We start from the raw sequence: 16,383 nt of genomic DNA on the forward strand, positions 1-16,383 counted from the left end.
ATCCAGTCAGCTGGCAGGTGGACAGGTGAATAACCGTATTAATGCATGAATGAGGGAGAAAAGGAATAAATGATAGGCTGAGTTAAGGGACATAAATGACCATGTATAAGCACTGAGACACCACACTTACCATCCTGGGGAGGCTCTGGAGGGGCACAGGCCTCAGCGGAGGAGTCAGCTTCCACTGCTCCACCAGCCAGCAGCATGCCTTCCTCATCTGCTGTCAGGGGAGGCGAGGAGGTAGCCCCAGCCCAGGGTGCAGCCCTCATGGAGTAGGAGCCATCGAAGCTGGAATTGTCCACGTCATCTGTTTCTTCTGGGGTGTTGAAGGAAGAGCCTGTGCCCTCAGAAAGCCCACTACAGGGGAGCGAGGTCTCCTGACCTCTCAGCTGCTCTTCCACAGCAGCCACGGAGCTACACACCTTGGGGAAGAGAGACGAGAGCACTCATCAGGAATTCTTTCTGAAATTAAAAATCTAACAGATCTCCCAGGCAGCGGGGGAGAGAGAGAGATACTGAAAAACTAAATGAGTGTTGCTTTGGCTGAAAGAACAGCATCCTTCCTTTGAAAAGAGCTGACCTCATCACCGTCCACCTCAGCACATGACCCAGATGGGTCGATCTCAGTATCCCATCCCTGTGACCTTAATGATTGGTCCAGATTTGAGCATGTGACCCAAGTAGGCCAATCAGATCCTTCTCTGGGACTCTTGCACCTAATATTTATTGAGGAAATACTGTCTTTTCCTTCCCAGTGGCACAGCCAGATTCCCCGCCTCACAAAGAAAACGTGTTTACAGTAGGAGAAAATGAAGCTCCCACACAGAGTAAAGCAGGGGCTAGAGATGGGGGTGGTGTGCGGGGGTAGAGAGAGTGAGCACAGGGGCCACAGGCACAAGAGATTCAAATTGTTGTACTTTTGCTGGTTGAGACCCTGGGCCTAGCTGCCCCAGCAATGCCTTATCCTGCCTGTGGTGTGGTTAAATGAGCCAATAAATCGCTCATTCACAGGCTCCCTTCTCTTTCTCTTTCTGTTTACACATCTGTGTGTCTGTATCTAAGAATTTGAATTGAGTTTCTATCACTTTCAACTAGAAATGCCCTAAGTAACATAGATACTGCACCTGAGGGCTTTTCTGGTTAGGGAGGTTAGGAAGATTAAAGGCAGGCAGGGAAGAAATATTTCTTCCTTACACACATACTCTCTCTCATACAAATGGCACACAAACCTACCCTTAGTAAAAATAACACATCTCAGTTGCTCAGTGCCTTGCAATTTACACAGCACCTTTGACACACGACATACAATGAGTTTTTATAAATAAAAATTTAAAAGATCAGAGAGGTTAAGTTCCTTGCCTAAGGTCACCCAGTCAGTGAGTGGCAGAGCTGACCACTAAACCCTTCAAGTCCAGGCCTTACTGATCTCTCATCTTCCTAGCTTGGTTGTGAAATACTGGGGACAAAGACCGTTTCTCATTCCTTTGTGTATACGTATAGTGCCCTGTCCCTTTTATTCTACATAGCAAATGCTTCCTCATGCTTCAAGGCCCAGTTCAAATGTTACCTTTTGAGATAAATCTTCACAGGATGTACCCAGTAAATATTTGTCAAGCTAAAAACTACAAAACTACATAACTCGGTTCTGGCCTATGGGGTGTGAGAAAAAGTGATGTGTGCATTTCCAAGTCACACCCTTAAAAAAAAGAGGATATGTTCTTCTCTTAAACTCCCTTTCAGTGGTTGAAATGTAAATGTGATGGCCTGAGCTACAGCAGCCTTCTTGGACTCTGACATGGAAGCCGCATGATAAGGACAGCAGAGCCATAATACAGGAGCCTGAATCCCTAATACTGCGACACTGCCACATCAGCTCTGGACTGCCAACATTCAAACTCTTGAGCTAAAAAGAACAAATTTCTATCTCCCTTATTTTGGAGTCTCCTCATCATAGCAGCTTCTTTGAATGTACTCTGATACCCTGAACAAAAGAATAAAAAGAATGAATGTTGAGGGAAAGAGATCTTTTTAAAGCATAAGTCTGATTATGTTCTGCTCCTGCTTAATACCCCCAGGGACTTTCTCAACATCCTGACTGCGCCTGCAAAGCCCTCTACTGTTAGGTTTTTTCCCCAGAAGCCTCATCACAAAGCACTCTGCCCCATGTACTCTGTGTTCTAGCCACTCTGACCTTCTACCAGGCCCCTGATCTTGCTGGGCTCTCACTCAACTAAGGTTATTTGCATGCATTGTTCCTTCTGCTTGGATTGCTCTTCATTTGCTTACATATTACTTCTTCGGGAAAGTCCTGGGTAGGGCTCCCCTGTCATACACCACTCATCAGACAGTTACTGCACAATGTCTGTGAACTCCAGGAAAGCGGAACTGGGCTTGCCTTGTTCCCCATTTATCCCCAGGGTCCAGCACGCCACTGCTCAATACGCGAATGCACTCAGGTAGCTGAAGCCAGCCCAGGCTGAGAGTCAGGACTTGGTCTCTGGCTCCTGCCACATCCTGGTGCCAAAGATGGTGACCCTGAGGCTGAGCCAGGAGTCCAGAGGGCTCTGACCCAAAATCCCTCTGGCCTCCTCCCCCCTTCTCTGGGTCTTGACTTCGTCTGTAAAATGGGAGGCTTGGCTGTAAGCATTGGTGTTTGAAGGCTTTGTGGTTGTTGTTGTTGTTGTTTCAGCTACCAAACCCTTTCCTCAAATAAAATACTAAGAACCCAATACAGTTATGAGAAGTGACAATGAATGTCTGGTTGGAGTCGTGGGTAGGGCCTGCAGCTCTCTTTCTGCTAAAAGGTGCTCCCAAGGAGCCCCTCTCTGCCAGACACCACTTCAAAATCACTCAGTGGGATAACCTCTAAGAGCCCTCTCAGGGAGTTATTTTGTCTTAAAAAGACATAGCAAATTTGGTCCCCAAATTTATACCTACTACCATGGAAACCACCTCTGCATATCCTAGCCATAGGAAAATGTTTTATCTGCTGTGGTGATTGATTTCTGGTGTGTCTGCCTAGTCCATGGGCTAAGAAATGATCCCTTTCTCTGGGACTTGGCCCTGCCACCTGCCAGGCTTGACTCCCTGGCCAGGAGGTTTATATACTGAACTCCTACCTTACCTGATTGCCAACAGGTGGACACCTGACTCTAGCTAAGCCAATGAGTTTCTCTCACTAAGAGGTTGAAATTGGGACCTGGAGACTTGGCCACTTAGTGAAAACAGGACTATGACATGTAAATGAAAATGGCTGTATCCCCTGACCAAGAGGATGAAGGGAAGGAAAAGGGGCCCACAGAGAGGACAAGGAATAAAGCAGGTTCAGAGAAAACAGATGGACTTCTGTTACATCTGAGAGTATGGTCCGAGGCACCCTCAGGACCTCTGACTCCAGCTTAGCTGCTGTCAGCTCCAGCAGACACTGCTGTTTGCCACTAAATGTGGCTCTGAATCATGAAATCACTTCTCGGTGAAGGGACTGGTAAAGGGATCGTAATGAGCCCCTGGTAAAGCCGACTCACAGACAGGGCTCATTGCTAGGGAAGGGCTGAGCTTCAGGCTTACCTCTGCCAGGCTGGCGTTGCGCCTCCGCAGACAGAGGCAGGCGGCCATGACCAAGGCCTCGGCGTGGGCCTCCGGCAGCCTCCCTGCTCTCTTCTCCAGGTATTTCTGGCAGATCTCCTTTGCCATCTCTTTCTCCACACCCATCTTCCTGGAGCAGAGCGATATGGTGCTGCTGGGAATTTCATGGAGCAGTAAATCCTTCTGTTGGAAAGAGTGGAAACACCCCCATGTGAGGTCCAGGGGTGTGGGGTCCAAACACATGTGCCCCGCCCACCTCCAGGAAGGTAAACACATGTGCCCCGCCCACCTCCAGGAAGGTAAACACATGTGCCCCGCCCACCTCCAGGAAGGTAAACACATGTGCCCCGCCCACCTCCAGCATGGCAAACACATGTGCCCCGCCCACCTCCAGCATGGCAAACACATGTGCCCCGCCCACCTCCAGCATGGCACCAGAGCTGCAAACACTCCGGAAACGAACATGGTTTTTAAAAAATAATTGCAAGGATCCCAGAAACAAGTAAAACAGTAAGAACTGGAGAACGGCTAAATCCCCCACATGTACAGGGCATTTCATAGCACACTCATATCATCAAGCAGGGGCTTAACCTTTCTAGGCATGGGTTGCTTCATCAGGAAAATGGGAATAAAATTAACACAAATTAGAAGACATAGTGCATAAAGTGTGGTACTTGACACAGAATCAACATTTAATGCTCTATTCAGTTCAGTTCAGTCGCTCAGTCGTGTACGACTCTGCGACCCCATGAATTGCAGCATGCCAGGCCTCCCTGTCCATCACCAACTCCCAGAGTTCACTCAAACTCACATCCATTGAGTCCGTGATGCCATCCAGCCATCTCATCCTCTGTCATCCCCTTCTCCTCCTGCCCCCAATCCCTCCCAGCATCAGGGTCTTTTCCAATGAGTCAACTCTTCGCATGAGGTGACCAAAGTATTGGAGTTTCAGCTTTAGCATCATTCCTTCCAAAGAACACCCAGGACTGATCTCCTTAGTGATTGTAATTAATAGTAATAATAGCTATCATTTACATAGTACAGTATAGCATAATTATACCAATATAGTACAATATAGTATAATTATACTAATAACCCACCTTATTAACATTTACAGGAAAATGTTAGGATGTAGGATTCTGGCCCATACATATTTAATAGGAGATGTACTATATAAATAATACTATGTATATTTTTATATTTTATAAATTTTGTACTACATGTTATATTTTATGCTACTTAGCAGAAATCTGAACTATGCATAAAACAGAAGATATGCTATACAAATAACAATAGATATATTACTATATATAGATATATTTGTATAGCATAAATTATGTTACATGATACATTTTGCATGTATGCATTTACTTATATAAATAGGTTATAAATATATTACTTGTATTGATTAAATAGATTAAATATAGGAAATTAATACACCATCTGAAACAAATGAGAACCTGTACAGTGATTGCCCTGAAGGAATGGTGTAAGGAGACGCTCCCCAGTTGGCTATTGCCAACGAAATCATAGGTCTTGTCCCGTGGAAGTGTGAAGTCTTAACCACCAGACCAGCAGGAAAGTCCCTATTGTCATTCTTTATTTATTTATTTTTGGCTGTGCTGGGCCTTCATTGCTGCACGTGGGCTTTCCATAGTTGGGGTGAATGGGGGCTACTCTCTACTCAGGGTGCACAAGGGCTTTTCATCATGATGACTTCTCTTGTTGCAGAGTACAAACTCTAGGGCTCATAGGCTACAGAAGTTGTAGCACATGCCTTTAGCTCCCTTGTGGTATGTGGGATCCCAGCTCACGGACCAGGGATTGAATCTGTGTTCCCTGGAGGATTCTCAACCACTGGACCACCAGGGAAGTCCCCACTATCGTCACTTTTTTAACCAACTCCCAACTGAATCCACTTGCCAGTGCAGGAGATGCAAGAGACTTGGGTTCGATCCCTGGGTTGGGAATATCCCCTGGAGGAGGAAATGGCAACTGGTTACAGTATTTTTGCCTGGAAAATACTACAGAGGAGCCTGGCAGGCTATAGTCCATGGGGTTGAAAAGAGGAGGACATGACTGAGCACTCACATACGCATATATAAAGTGTCAATCACAGAGTTGGGCTATGTCATTATATTTCTGAAATTGCCACTATACACATACACATGTATATTTGAATGACAGTTGTTATAAAACCTACAAAATAGAAATTATTATAGAAACCTAAAAGGGCTGAAATTTACTTTCACCAATTTAAAGACAAAGGCTACGACGTCCCTGGTGGTCCAGAGATTAATACTGTATTTCCACTGTAGTGGGCGTGGGTTTGATCCCTGCTTGGGGAACTGAGCCCATATACTGCACGGTGTGGCCAAAAAAAAAAAAATCAAACAAACCCTATCTGATTGCCTGACATGTAGACAGAAGAAATGGATTTCCCCAAACATTCTAAACTCTATTTTTATGCAAAAGTAGTTGTTGTCTGGCTGGTGAAGGGGGAAGGTTACAGCTGCTTTGCACAGGTACAAATCAAATCCTGGATTTAGGCCTCATTAGCAATAAAAATGGGTACAGAGGGTACAGTGGAGGTTCCTGCTCTCTCCACCCCTAAACCCCTCATAGCTGTGAGCCAGAAGGGGTTGGTTCGCTTACCAAGTAAACCGGGTTCCGGTTGTTATCCATCGCAGGGATGCCTGTGAGGACCTCGGCTAACACCTGGAGAGAATACAGAGTTAGCACAGTTCAGACACACACGCACAAGTTCACACAGGAGATTCTGGCCAAGAGAGAAGCTTCTTCTCAGGAATACAGTCTGAGCTTCAGGCCTGGCTCTGTCATTTGCCAGCACAGACACTTGCCCCAAATCTGGAATGTGTAAACATCACTAAACACCTTCTCTAGCTAAACACATCACCCAGCTGCTAGGAGAAGTTCAAACTGATAGCAAAGCAAGGAGGATGAAAACCAAATGTGTGTGTATCACCATCAGATAGATATACACACACAAACACACACACCCCCTTCTCTCTCTCTCTCTCTCTCTCTATATATATATAAACATCTATCTGTATACACGCATACATATGTATACACACACACTATATATTAAAAATATTTTCATTTAAAACCCATCAAAAATGGTAAGCAGGCACTGCTATGTTAATCTCAAGAAAAGGAGGAATCCACATGCAGATATCTATTCCAGACAGAAAATCTTGGCAATATCCATAGCATTTTCATCCACAGGCTTTTATTAACATTGTTTGCTCATTAATTCATCCATTCATGAAAAGAGCACAGTCCTGAGCTGGTGTAAGCCACCACCAAACTGACAAACTGTGATCTGTATCTTAATAAATGCGAGAGCTGCTTTGAACAGAAATTCTCAGCAGAGGTAACAGCACACTGGCTACGGAGTCCAGCCAGTCACATGGGCCTGGGTTCATATTCTGACTCTGTTCCTTACATGCTGGGGTGATCTGTGGGCAAGAAACTAAAATCTGAGCCTGTATCCTTATCTGGTACATGGTGATCTAATGACTGTATATGAGGGAGTGGGTACTCCAGTTTAGTGTTAAATCTCCCTCCAACAACTTCTCTCAAAGACAGAATAAGGTCCAGTTACTGCCAAGAAGTACAAGCTGGAATCAAGATTGCTGGAGGAATATCAATAACCTCAGATATGCAGATGATACCACCCTCATGGCAGAAAGTGAAGAGGAACTAAAGAACCTCTTGATGAAGGTAAAAGAGGAGAGTGAAAAAGCTGACTTAAAACTCAACATTTAAAAGTGAAGATCATGGCATCCAGTTCCATCATTTCATGGCAAATAGATGGGGAAACAATGGAAAGAGTGACAGACTTTATTTTCTTGGGCTCCAAAATCACTGCAGATGGTGACTGCAGCCATGAAATTAAAAGATGCTTGCTCCTTGGAAGAAAAGCTATGACCAACCTAGACAGCATATTAAAAAACAGAGACATTACTTTACCAACACAGGTCCGTCTAGTCAAAGCTACAGTTTTTCCAGTAGTCATGTATGGATGTGAGAGTTGGACCATAAAGAAGGATAAGCACCAAAGAACTGACTGAACTCTGGTGTTGGAGATGACTCTTGAGAGTCCCTTGGACTGCAAGAAGATCAACCCAGTCAATCCGAAAGGAAATCAATCCTGAAAGGAGTGGTGCTGAAGCTGAAACTCCAATGCTTTGGCCACCTGATGTGAAGAGCCAACTCATTAGAAAAGACCCTGATGCTGGGCAAGATTGAAGGCAGGAGGAGAAGGGGACGATAGAGGACGAGATGATTGGATGGCATCACTGACTCGATGGACATGAGTTTGAGCAGGCTCCGGGAGACGGTGAAGGACAGGGAGGCCTGGCGTGCTGCAGTCCATGGGGTCACAGAGTCTGACATGACTGAGCTACTGAACAACTGCCAAGAACTCCTCCTCCACCCTGAAAGGGCCTGCAGCGTTACTAACAGACTGCAGCTGCCAGGAGGGAGCAGCAGAAGGCACCGCTGCAGCTGGTGGAGGGAAGCCAAGAGAAAAGGGACTCCAGTCGAGGTCCTGCCAAGACTGGAGAGAAGAACAAGAGGAAATGAACAGACAAACTTCCTCTGCCTCTTCCACAGGGCAGGCCCTGTGCCAGGCCTTTTACAAAAATTACTTAGCGCTCATAAAAAAACCAGTGACTTATTACTATATAGCACAGGGAACTACATTCAGTATCCTTGGATAAATCACAATGGAAAAGAACATAAAAAAGAATGTATATATGTGTATCACTGAGTCACTATGCTGTATAGCAGAAATTAACACAATGTTGTAAACCAACTATATTCAAAAAAAAGATAAACAAAAACAGCAATAACAACAGAGAAGGGCAGTGTTCCCCACAACAAGAACCAAAGTTGAGAATCATACCATCCATCAGTAGCAGAGCTGAGAAAAAGATTGAAGGGAACCAGTAGGCACTCACTGAATGAATGAAAGGGAAAGTCAATTGTTACATCCAGAACTGAGTTAAAAAGTCAAGCATAAACAGAAATCAGGAGTGAGGGTGTGAAGGCAGGGAAAATTATAATAATTAACACTAATCCCCATAATAATAATCATACTGATCAACGTAACATACTCTGCTAACCAGTTTTTATATGCTATCTTATGAATCTCATTAATTTCTATATGCATCATTACCTCCATTTTACAGAGTATAAACCTGAGGCCCAGAGTTATCAGTGATACCCCAGGTCACACAGCTGAAAGCAGCTGAGCTGGGACTCAAACTCATGCTCTTCAGCTCTACACTGTATGTGCCTGGCAGCTTCGGGGTTTAGTTCCACTGGTTCTTAAGGGAGGAGGATCCTGGGCTGACCCTGCTGAGCTTCACTGAGCAGCCCCCACAGTGGTGCTGGTGGGGGTGGGGAGGGGGTGAGGCAGGAAAGAACTGGGGGACAAGTAAACCAGAAGGGCTGATGTGCCAGGAGACAGTAGGAAGCAGAACCTCATATGTGGAAGCTGGGCTGAGGGCAGAAGATGGCTCCGAAGAAGGGCATTAGTGGAAGAACCAGACAGACTGTGGTCAGGGAGAGGAAGTGCAGAGTTTGAGGCTGGAGACGAAGAGAGAAGGCAAGGGCCAAGATGCAGCTGTTGGCTCTAGGCAGAGGTCAGCCAGAAACCGTCACTTTTCTCAGCCCGAAATTCCCAGACTGGGATCCCCAGGTCTCTGATGTTTAGAGATGCTAAGAAAACAAGGCTCCATAGTCAAGGGAATTTGGGACATGCTGCATACCCTTGCTTCATTATTACCAGGTTAAAGACTATTACCATATGAAAGGCCCTGGTTAATTTTTTGTGGTAACTTTTTTCTCCTTGAACAAGCATAACCTTGTTCAACCCAGCGTTTCTCAAACCTATTTGAACACATCGAAACCCTTTAAACACATCAAACCTATTGAGATCTCAGGGAACTGTGTTTTATAGAAATGTGCTTTGGAGATTGCTAGATTCAGACCATGAACTCTTGGGGGAGGGTCTGTGTTTTAGTTACATTTATAGTCCAAGTGCCTGGCACACAGTAATGATGGACAGCAGTGGTGATTAGGACACGGGTTGGATGGCTGGATGGATTCCGAATGGATGGGTGGCTGTTGCATGAATGGTTGGATAATAACCGGACTGATGGATGGACAGATGGACTAAACAGATGAACAAACAAGAAGAAATAGACAAGCGGATGGATAATTAGATGGCAGGCTGAATGCACATCAGAGAAGTCAGGAGCTATCTGTAGCCTATTAGAATCTGGACACTCATGGGGAGGGGGAGCTTTACTTCAAGGGTTGGCAAACTTTCTCTAGAAAGTAAATATCTCTAGAGATATTTACTTTCTAGGCTAGACAGTAAATATTTTAGGTTTTGTGAGCCACAAACAATTTCTGTCACACGTTCTTTTATTATTGCTGTTGTTGTTATTATTCAGTCTTTTATAAATATAAAAACTATTCTTAATTACAGGCCATAGAAAATAGGCCGTAGGCCAGTTCTGATCTGCAGGCCATAATTTGCCAACTCCTGCTGTACTTTGTGGAATATTTCTAGTTTGTGCTTACAGAGGAGCCATGGGAAGGACAGATGTGTGCAGGCCTTGATTTGAGCACAGAAGGAAGCTCTTACTATTCCACAGCTGAATATGTCCACTCGCTTTGTCAGCTGCCCCACTCTGATGAAATCTTCTGGAAGATATGCAGTGGAGGCCTGGAAAAGGTGGGTCTTCATCATGGTGTATTTTGATGTTCTGTTGACAGGACACGGGTGAGCCATCGAATGAGCCAGCTTGGGGGTGAAGTTTTGGTCTAGCAAAACATTGGAGCTGTGGGAAAGAAGGCAGAGAGAACCTTCTTGTTTGGAGGTGGACAAGAAGAGGTTGCCGTGGAGACCCTTTTGGAAAGCAGCTTAGTAGTGAACCAGCCAACGAGGGTCACTGAAGACCCTCAACAAGTTTATGAGCCAGTCCTGATGGGGGGTGGGGATTGGGAGCCGACCTCCACCAGCAAATGGGGAGGAAGATAAGATCAGTCCTGCTGCCCCAGAAATGACATTTGGTGGCCAGAGAGGCACGACCATCCTTATCCCCACGGATATCAGCCCTGAGCCCAGAGGCTGTACTGGCTCCATCTCTTCTGAAGCTGTTCCAACCCCCAGCTGTGGCCTTGCTGACTCAAGTCTAAACACCAGCATTCTTTGGGACTGAACCTGCTCAGATCATGGGGAATAAGACGAACAGTAAAAATATTCTTAGACTTAAGCATCTAATCTACAGGAATGAATACTCTCAGAAAGTACTCCAAAGGAAAAAAATTTAATTTTTAAAAACTAACCTACATGTATAAAAATATTCAAACTGGGGACTTCTCTCATGGTCCAGTGATTGACTTCACCTTCCAATGTGAGGGGGTTTTGGGGGAGGATGGATATGTATATGTATGGCTGAGTGCCTTCACTGTTCACTTGAAACTGTCACAAAATTGTTAATCGGCTATACCCCGATACAAAACAGAAAGTTAAAAAAAAAAAAGATTTCGCCTTCCAATGCAGGGTGTGTAGGTTCAATACCTGGGTAGGGAGCTAAGACCCCACATGCTTCATGGCCAAAAAAATCAAAATATAAAACAGAAGCAATATCGTAACAAATTCAATAAAGACTTTAAAAATGACCTACATCAAAAAAAATAACAACAAAACCTTTAAAAGAAATATTCAAACTAACCCTAAATGGTTTTTAAAAAGTAGATACAGAGGTCAGTTCTCCCGGGTTCCCTGACCCTGCTGCTGTTCACTTAAACATCCCTTTTCAATAAATCCTTTTGTCTTGTCACCCAAAAAAAGTAGACACCAATTCCAATATTGGCTATTAGGAGCCATTATGTAAATTATGGGCAAATACCTTCAACGGAAGACTAAGAAGTGCCAAAAAATTGATGACATGCAACATGAGGAAATGTTTAAATCATGGGGGAAAAGAGATTATGAGTTGGTAATCAGGTAATAGTGCTATCTTAGGGCTGAGATATCTGTGTGGGCAAGGGCTGGAAAAGAAAAACAGCAGAGAAATGGAGGCCACGTCAGGGTAATAGGGTCAGGATGACCTCTTGTCCCTTCACTTCCTTTCTTGCTATTACAATTGTTTGCACAATTCAATAAAAATCAGGGGGGAGAAAAGAGGAAAAGGCTTCCACTGGCCAAAAGAGGACAGAACTCTGGGGAAGTGCGAATGCTATGGTTTCGAGGTCACTGTTGCCAGATCTTCTGGTATCTTCTGGAATCCCTCTCCATGTTTCTAGTCTTGGGAACACGGTACTGAGATGCTGGGGTGCACACCTAACCTGTGTCACAGGATCTGTGACAACAGATGCACGAACGAAAGCAGGTCTCAGAAGCCCAGGGAGCCTGGCAGCCACAGCCCACAGCTCGAGGACCCAGTCCAGATCGGCTGCTGGAGGGGAAGTGAAATATGGCAGGGGAATGGAAGGCTTGTGGGTAAATACCAACAAACTTTTTGGGGAAATACCTTTGTTAGGGAGATAGGGAGTCATGCTGACGGCAACCAGAGACAGAGTACAACCTAGAAACACTGATGTTCCAGGGAACAGCAAAGAAAAAGAGATCCAAGAAAGGCAAGGAGGGGAGAGAAAGTCAAAGAAAAGAGAGACAAAGGGAAAGGAATGGGACCCAGCAGTGTGTGTGGCCTCATCCCTGCCACCCCAGCCTGAGGCGGGGCTCAGCCCTCCTCTCTCACCTCTTGACATTGCCGTGGATGATCTCCAAGCTGTGCAGGTGCTCCACGGCATGAAGCAGTCCTGAGCAGATGCTGATGCGCTGGGGCCAGGGGAGAGGGTCTGAGCCACCCTAAGAGAAAGAAAAGGAGGAGAAAATAGTGACATCTGTGCCTTTTTAAAGTCTCAATGGACTTTAAAGTGACAGAGTCCTGGGCTCCTGTCTCTCCTCCAGCCCTCAGGTCCTCAACAACAGGGCTCAACCAGCATGGTTTACTGGCAGGGAACTGGTTTTGACATCAGACAGATCTACGTATAAATCCCAGCCCAGACACCCACTAGCTGTGTGACTTTGGAAAAGACACTCAACATCTCTGAGCCTCAGTTTTTTCTGATATAAAATAGAAACGTTAATCCCTATGCTTTAAGGCTGTAGTAAGGATTCAAAGGAGTGAATGGTATGCCCTCAGCATAGTACCTGCCACACAGTGGGTGCTCACTAAATAGCAGCTATTTTTATCATGACTATCATGCAGCAGTTCTGGAATTCGTCTCTAAGAGGGACTGCTTGGGAGAGGAACTAAGGACCTTACATTGGCACATCAAGCACATGAGCTGATTTTATAAGTATCTGGAGAGATGTCACAAGAGCTGATGGAGATTATGGGTGGTCTAAAGCCCTCTATACTTCCACTGCTGTTCTAAGGCTGAATGTCCAAGAAAAATCCCTTCTTATTTTTTAGGTGACCTCTTAGATTCTACGTCCTCTAAGAACTGGCCTTGCTAATAGATTTCTTCTCAAAAACTCTGGAATCTGGAGCCACATGAACTCTTGCCCTGATACCCATCAGCTGTGTTTCTTTGGGTAAGTTACTTTGCTTCTCTGTGGCAGAGACTCCTCTTTTTGAAAATGGGGGAACCTCTGGGGTGGTGGCAAGGCCTGAAGGAGATGTACAAAGCCATTATCACGGTGTCCTGCCCACAGTGAGAGCTCAGCAAAGCTAACAATCATTATTATACCATGAATAACTACTTTTATCCCTCCCAAGGGAAGCAATAATTCTGCTGTGGAATAACTTTTGTCACTCTGTTTGAGGACTTTATGGGAAGGAGGCTTGTTTGTCTTAAAAATTATAACATTAATAGATATAACACTCATATGGTATGATATGCAAAAGGTCAAATGAGTATGTAGTAAAAGTTTGTCTCCCAACCTGAGCCCCGTCTACATGTAGTTCTCCAGAGGCAGTCAAGGTACCAGTTTCCTGTATCTCTCCATAAATATTCCATATATTCACAAACAAATAGGAATTTATTAGAATACCATTTTTAAGAAAAATGTACCTCCACTTTCCATACTCTGTATCTGTTCATTCTTTTTCTTGCCTAGTGCACTGGCTTGTACCTTCAGAACAATACTGGATAATATAGTGCTATGGGTTACCTTTGTCTTACTCTTGATTTAAATGCCTCTTTGTCAAAAAACTTTTTAAATAGGTTTTTCCTGAAGATGTTTAGCCAGATCTTATCTATCTTGGCCCAACTCCTCTCCTTAAAGGCCGCTGAGTGGCCCTCTTCCCCTCTGGATTCCTTTAAGTTCTTAATCCTTGATTCTGTAAGTGAATGCTGCCTAGTCCTGTTCTTTGACCATGACCCAGCCCCTTACCTGACCCTGGAGTCTGTCCTGTAAAGAACCATTTGCCATGTATGGGTAAATCAAGCTGTAAAACTGTTCTCCAGTGCAGCAGCCCAGCAGAGGTAAGACGTTGGGGTGGCAGCATCTGAAATTAGGCATCAGTGCAGGCATGAGGAGTTAGACAGAAAGAATAATCAAAGACAGCTCCATTTCCTGCCTCCTCCACCTCTTCTGCCCTCTCCACCCACGAGGCCACCAGGAAGCTCCCAGGTACCAAATGCTCTGACTCCTGAGGGTAGAGAGATGACAACTGCATGCCTTCAAGATGCTTGAAATCAAAGAACTCAAAGTACATGATACCCCAACCACTTGTGATTCTTCACAAAATCCTCTTCTGGCCGATTGAAAGTCACTGTTCCCTCCTGACTCTCCTGCCTCTCTGACAGCTCTTCCTTGGCCTTTTCCACTAAGACCCTCTTCCTCAGCCTTTCTCTGAAACCTGAGTCTCCCTGGATGGGCTCATCATCTCATTTTATAAGCTGCTCCATCAGGGATCTCTCACCTCTACAAAGTGCACCCTCTCTATGAGGAGCACCCCTACATCTCTCCAGGTCCAACCCACAGTCCAGACCTGAATGTCAAATTGCATCCCAATGTTCCAGGTGAACACCTAGACTCAACAAGTTCCAAACCTGATTCTCCAGCCTTAGTTACTTGCTCACCCAAGGGCACCACCAACCATCCAATTTCCTAGAAACCTCCTTACCTCTCCCATCTAATTAGTCACCTTTCATCGTCATAAATAGCTTTGAAAACACCCCCTTCATTCTTCCCTCCTCCACCTTGAGGCAGATGCTGATGGACTCTCCTGAACACTGTTTCAAGGGCCACCTGCCTGCCCCTCAGCCCCTCTCCGCTTCCCGCTAGGCCATCCTACTGCACTACCGCACACTTTCCACCCTCACCAGTTATTTACATTCACTCTCCCCTCGGCACCATGAACTCCCCAAGGCGGACGCTGTGTTTTCTGCATGTCTGCACTCCCGAGAACCAAGAAAGGCCTTGATGACTCACACTTGCCAAATGAATGAATGAAGCAATAGCTGCTTACTCCAGGAAGGCTCTATACCAAGATGGAAAGGGAATCAGATTTCCAGTTTCCATTACGAGTGTGCATGTGTGTGCATGTGTGTGTGTGTAGTTAAGGATGTGTATATATGTATATGTGTGTGTGTTTGTGTGTAGTCATATATATATATATGAAGAGAAAAAGGACTAAAGAAAATATATAAAAATCTGAATACTGTAGTAGTAATTTACAGATGCTATGGAAAATCGGTGATTTCTATTTTCCTCTTTAAAACTTTCTTTATTTCTTAAAATATACCACAGTCATCACACACTGCTTTCCCGAGACTGCATATTTGGCAGAGAAACTCGGAGAGTGACTTGCCAGCTCAAATGACAGCTGGTGTCCAGCACACTGCAAAGGCCTAGTATGCGTGTGTTAAATCCATCAGGCAATGACAGCAGGGGCAGGACAAGTGTCCAGGTCTGCAAATGTCCTCCCCTTCTCTTTCCCAGTGCCCCTGCCCCCACTAAGCTCTGTGATGGAAGCTTCACTTTACTTCTCCAGCCTCAGTTTCGTCATCTATAAAATGCAGGTTTGAGGATGACTTTTGAAGGCCCTTATTGCTCAAGACCAGAGGTAAACAAAATTTCTCTATAAAAAACTAGACAGTAAATATTTTAGCCATTGTAGGCCATCTGGCCTCTGGTACAATTCCCCCACTGTGCACCATCACGAAAGAGCGGCCACAGATGACACGGAAATAAATAAGGACAGCTGGGTTCCAATAAACTTCGTTATGGATGCTGATATTTGAATTTCACATACTTTTCATGTGTCATGAAATTATCTTCTTTTTATTTGTTTAACCCTTTAAGAATGTAAAAACTATTCCTAGCTCTCAGGCCATTAAAATAGAGCTAGGCCAGGCTAAGCCTGTGGGTCATCATTTGCTTTTAGAGTTGGAATCAGTACATTTCTGTCCATCTCAAAAAATGGGACAGAAACAGATTCTTTCCCGACTGGAAGGAAGGAGTTGAGCCAAGTGAGCCGAGGTTCTTTTATAATTCTAATCCATGCATACAGTGGCTACAGAGAAAAAGCATGGAAGGAGTCAGATCAACCAACCAAATTCCAGCTCTGCCACATACTAGCTGTGTGATCTTGGACAAAACACTTAACATCTCTGTGCCACAATGTGTCCATGTGTAAAATAATCTTATAATAGTAGCCATGTTACAGGGTTCTTATGAGGATTACATAAAGAAAATGCTTAAAACATGTTGCCACATAGGAAGCACCATATACA

General features: G+C 44.8%; 1 protein-coding gene across 1 annotated transcript in view; it reads right to left on the reverse strand.

Moving 5' to 3' along the window:
- The window catches only part of IRAK2 (interleukin 1 receptor associated kinase 2), a 56,224-nt gene that overhangs the window by 1,876 nt on the left and 37,965 nt on the right, over positions 1–16,383 (reverse strand). Inside the window, exons 7-12 of the mRNA XM_019984860.2 lie at positions 14,036–14,150; positions 12,393–12,502; positions 10,271–10,466; positions 6,241–6,303; positions 3,568–3,768; positions 131–422 (exon numbers count right to left, since the gene is read on the reverse strand). Coding sequence (XP_019840419.2) covers positions 131–422; positions 3,568–3,768; positions 6,241–6,303; positions 10,271–10,466; positions 12,393–12,502; positions 14,036–14,150 — 977 coding nt within the window. The remainder of the gene's footprint in view (positions 1–130; positions 423–3,567; positions 3,769–6,240; positions 6,304–10,270; positions 10,467–12,392; positions 12,503–14,035; positions 14,151–16,383) is intronic.

The sequence above is a fragment of the Bos indicus genome, chromosome 22 (assembly GCF_029378745.1).
Source record: "Bos indicus isolate NIAB-ARS_2022 breed Sahiwal x Tharparkar chromosome 22, NIAB-ARS_B.indTharparkar_mat_pri_1.0, whole genome shotgun sequence".
Taxonomy (NCBI): Eukaryota; Metazoa; Chordata; class Mammalia; order Artiodactyla; family Bovidae; genus Bos; species Bos indicus.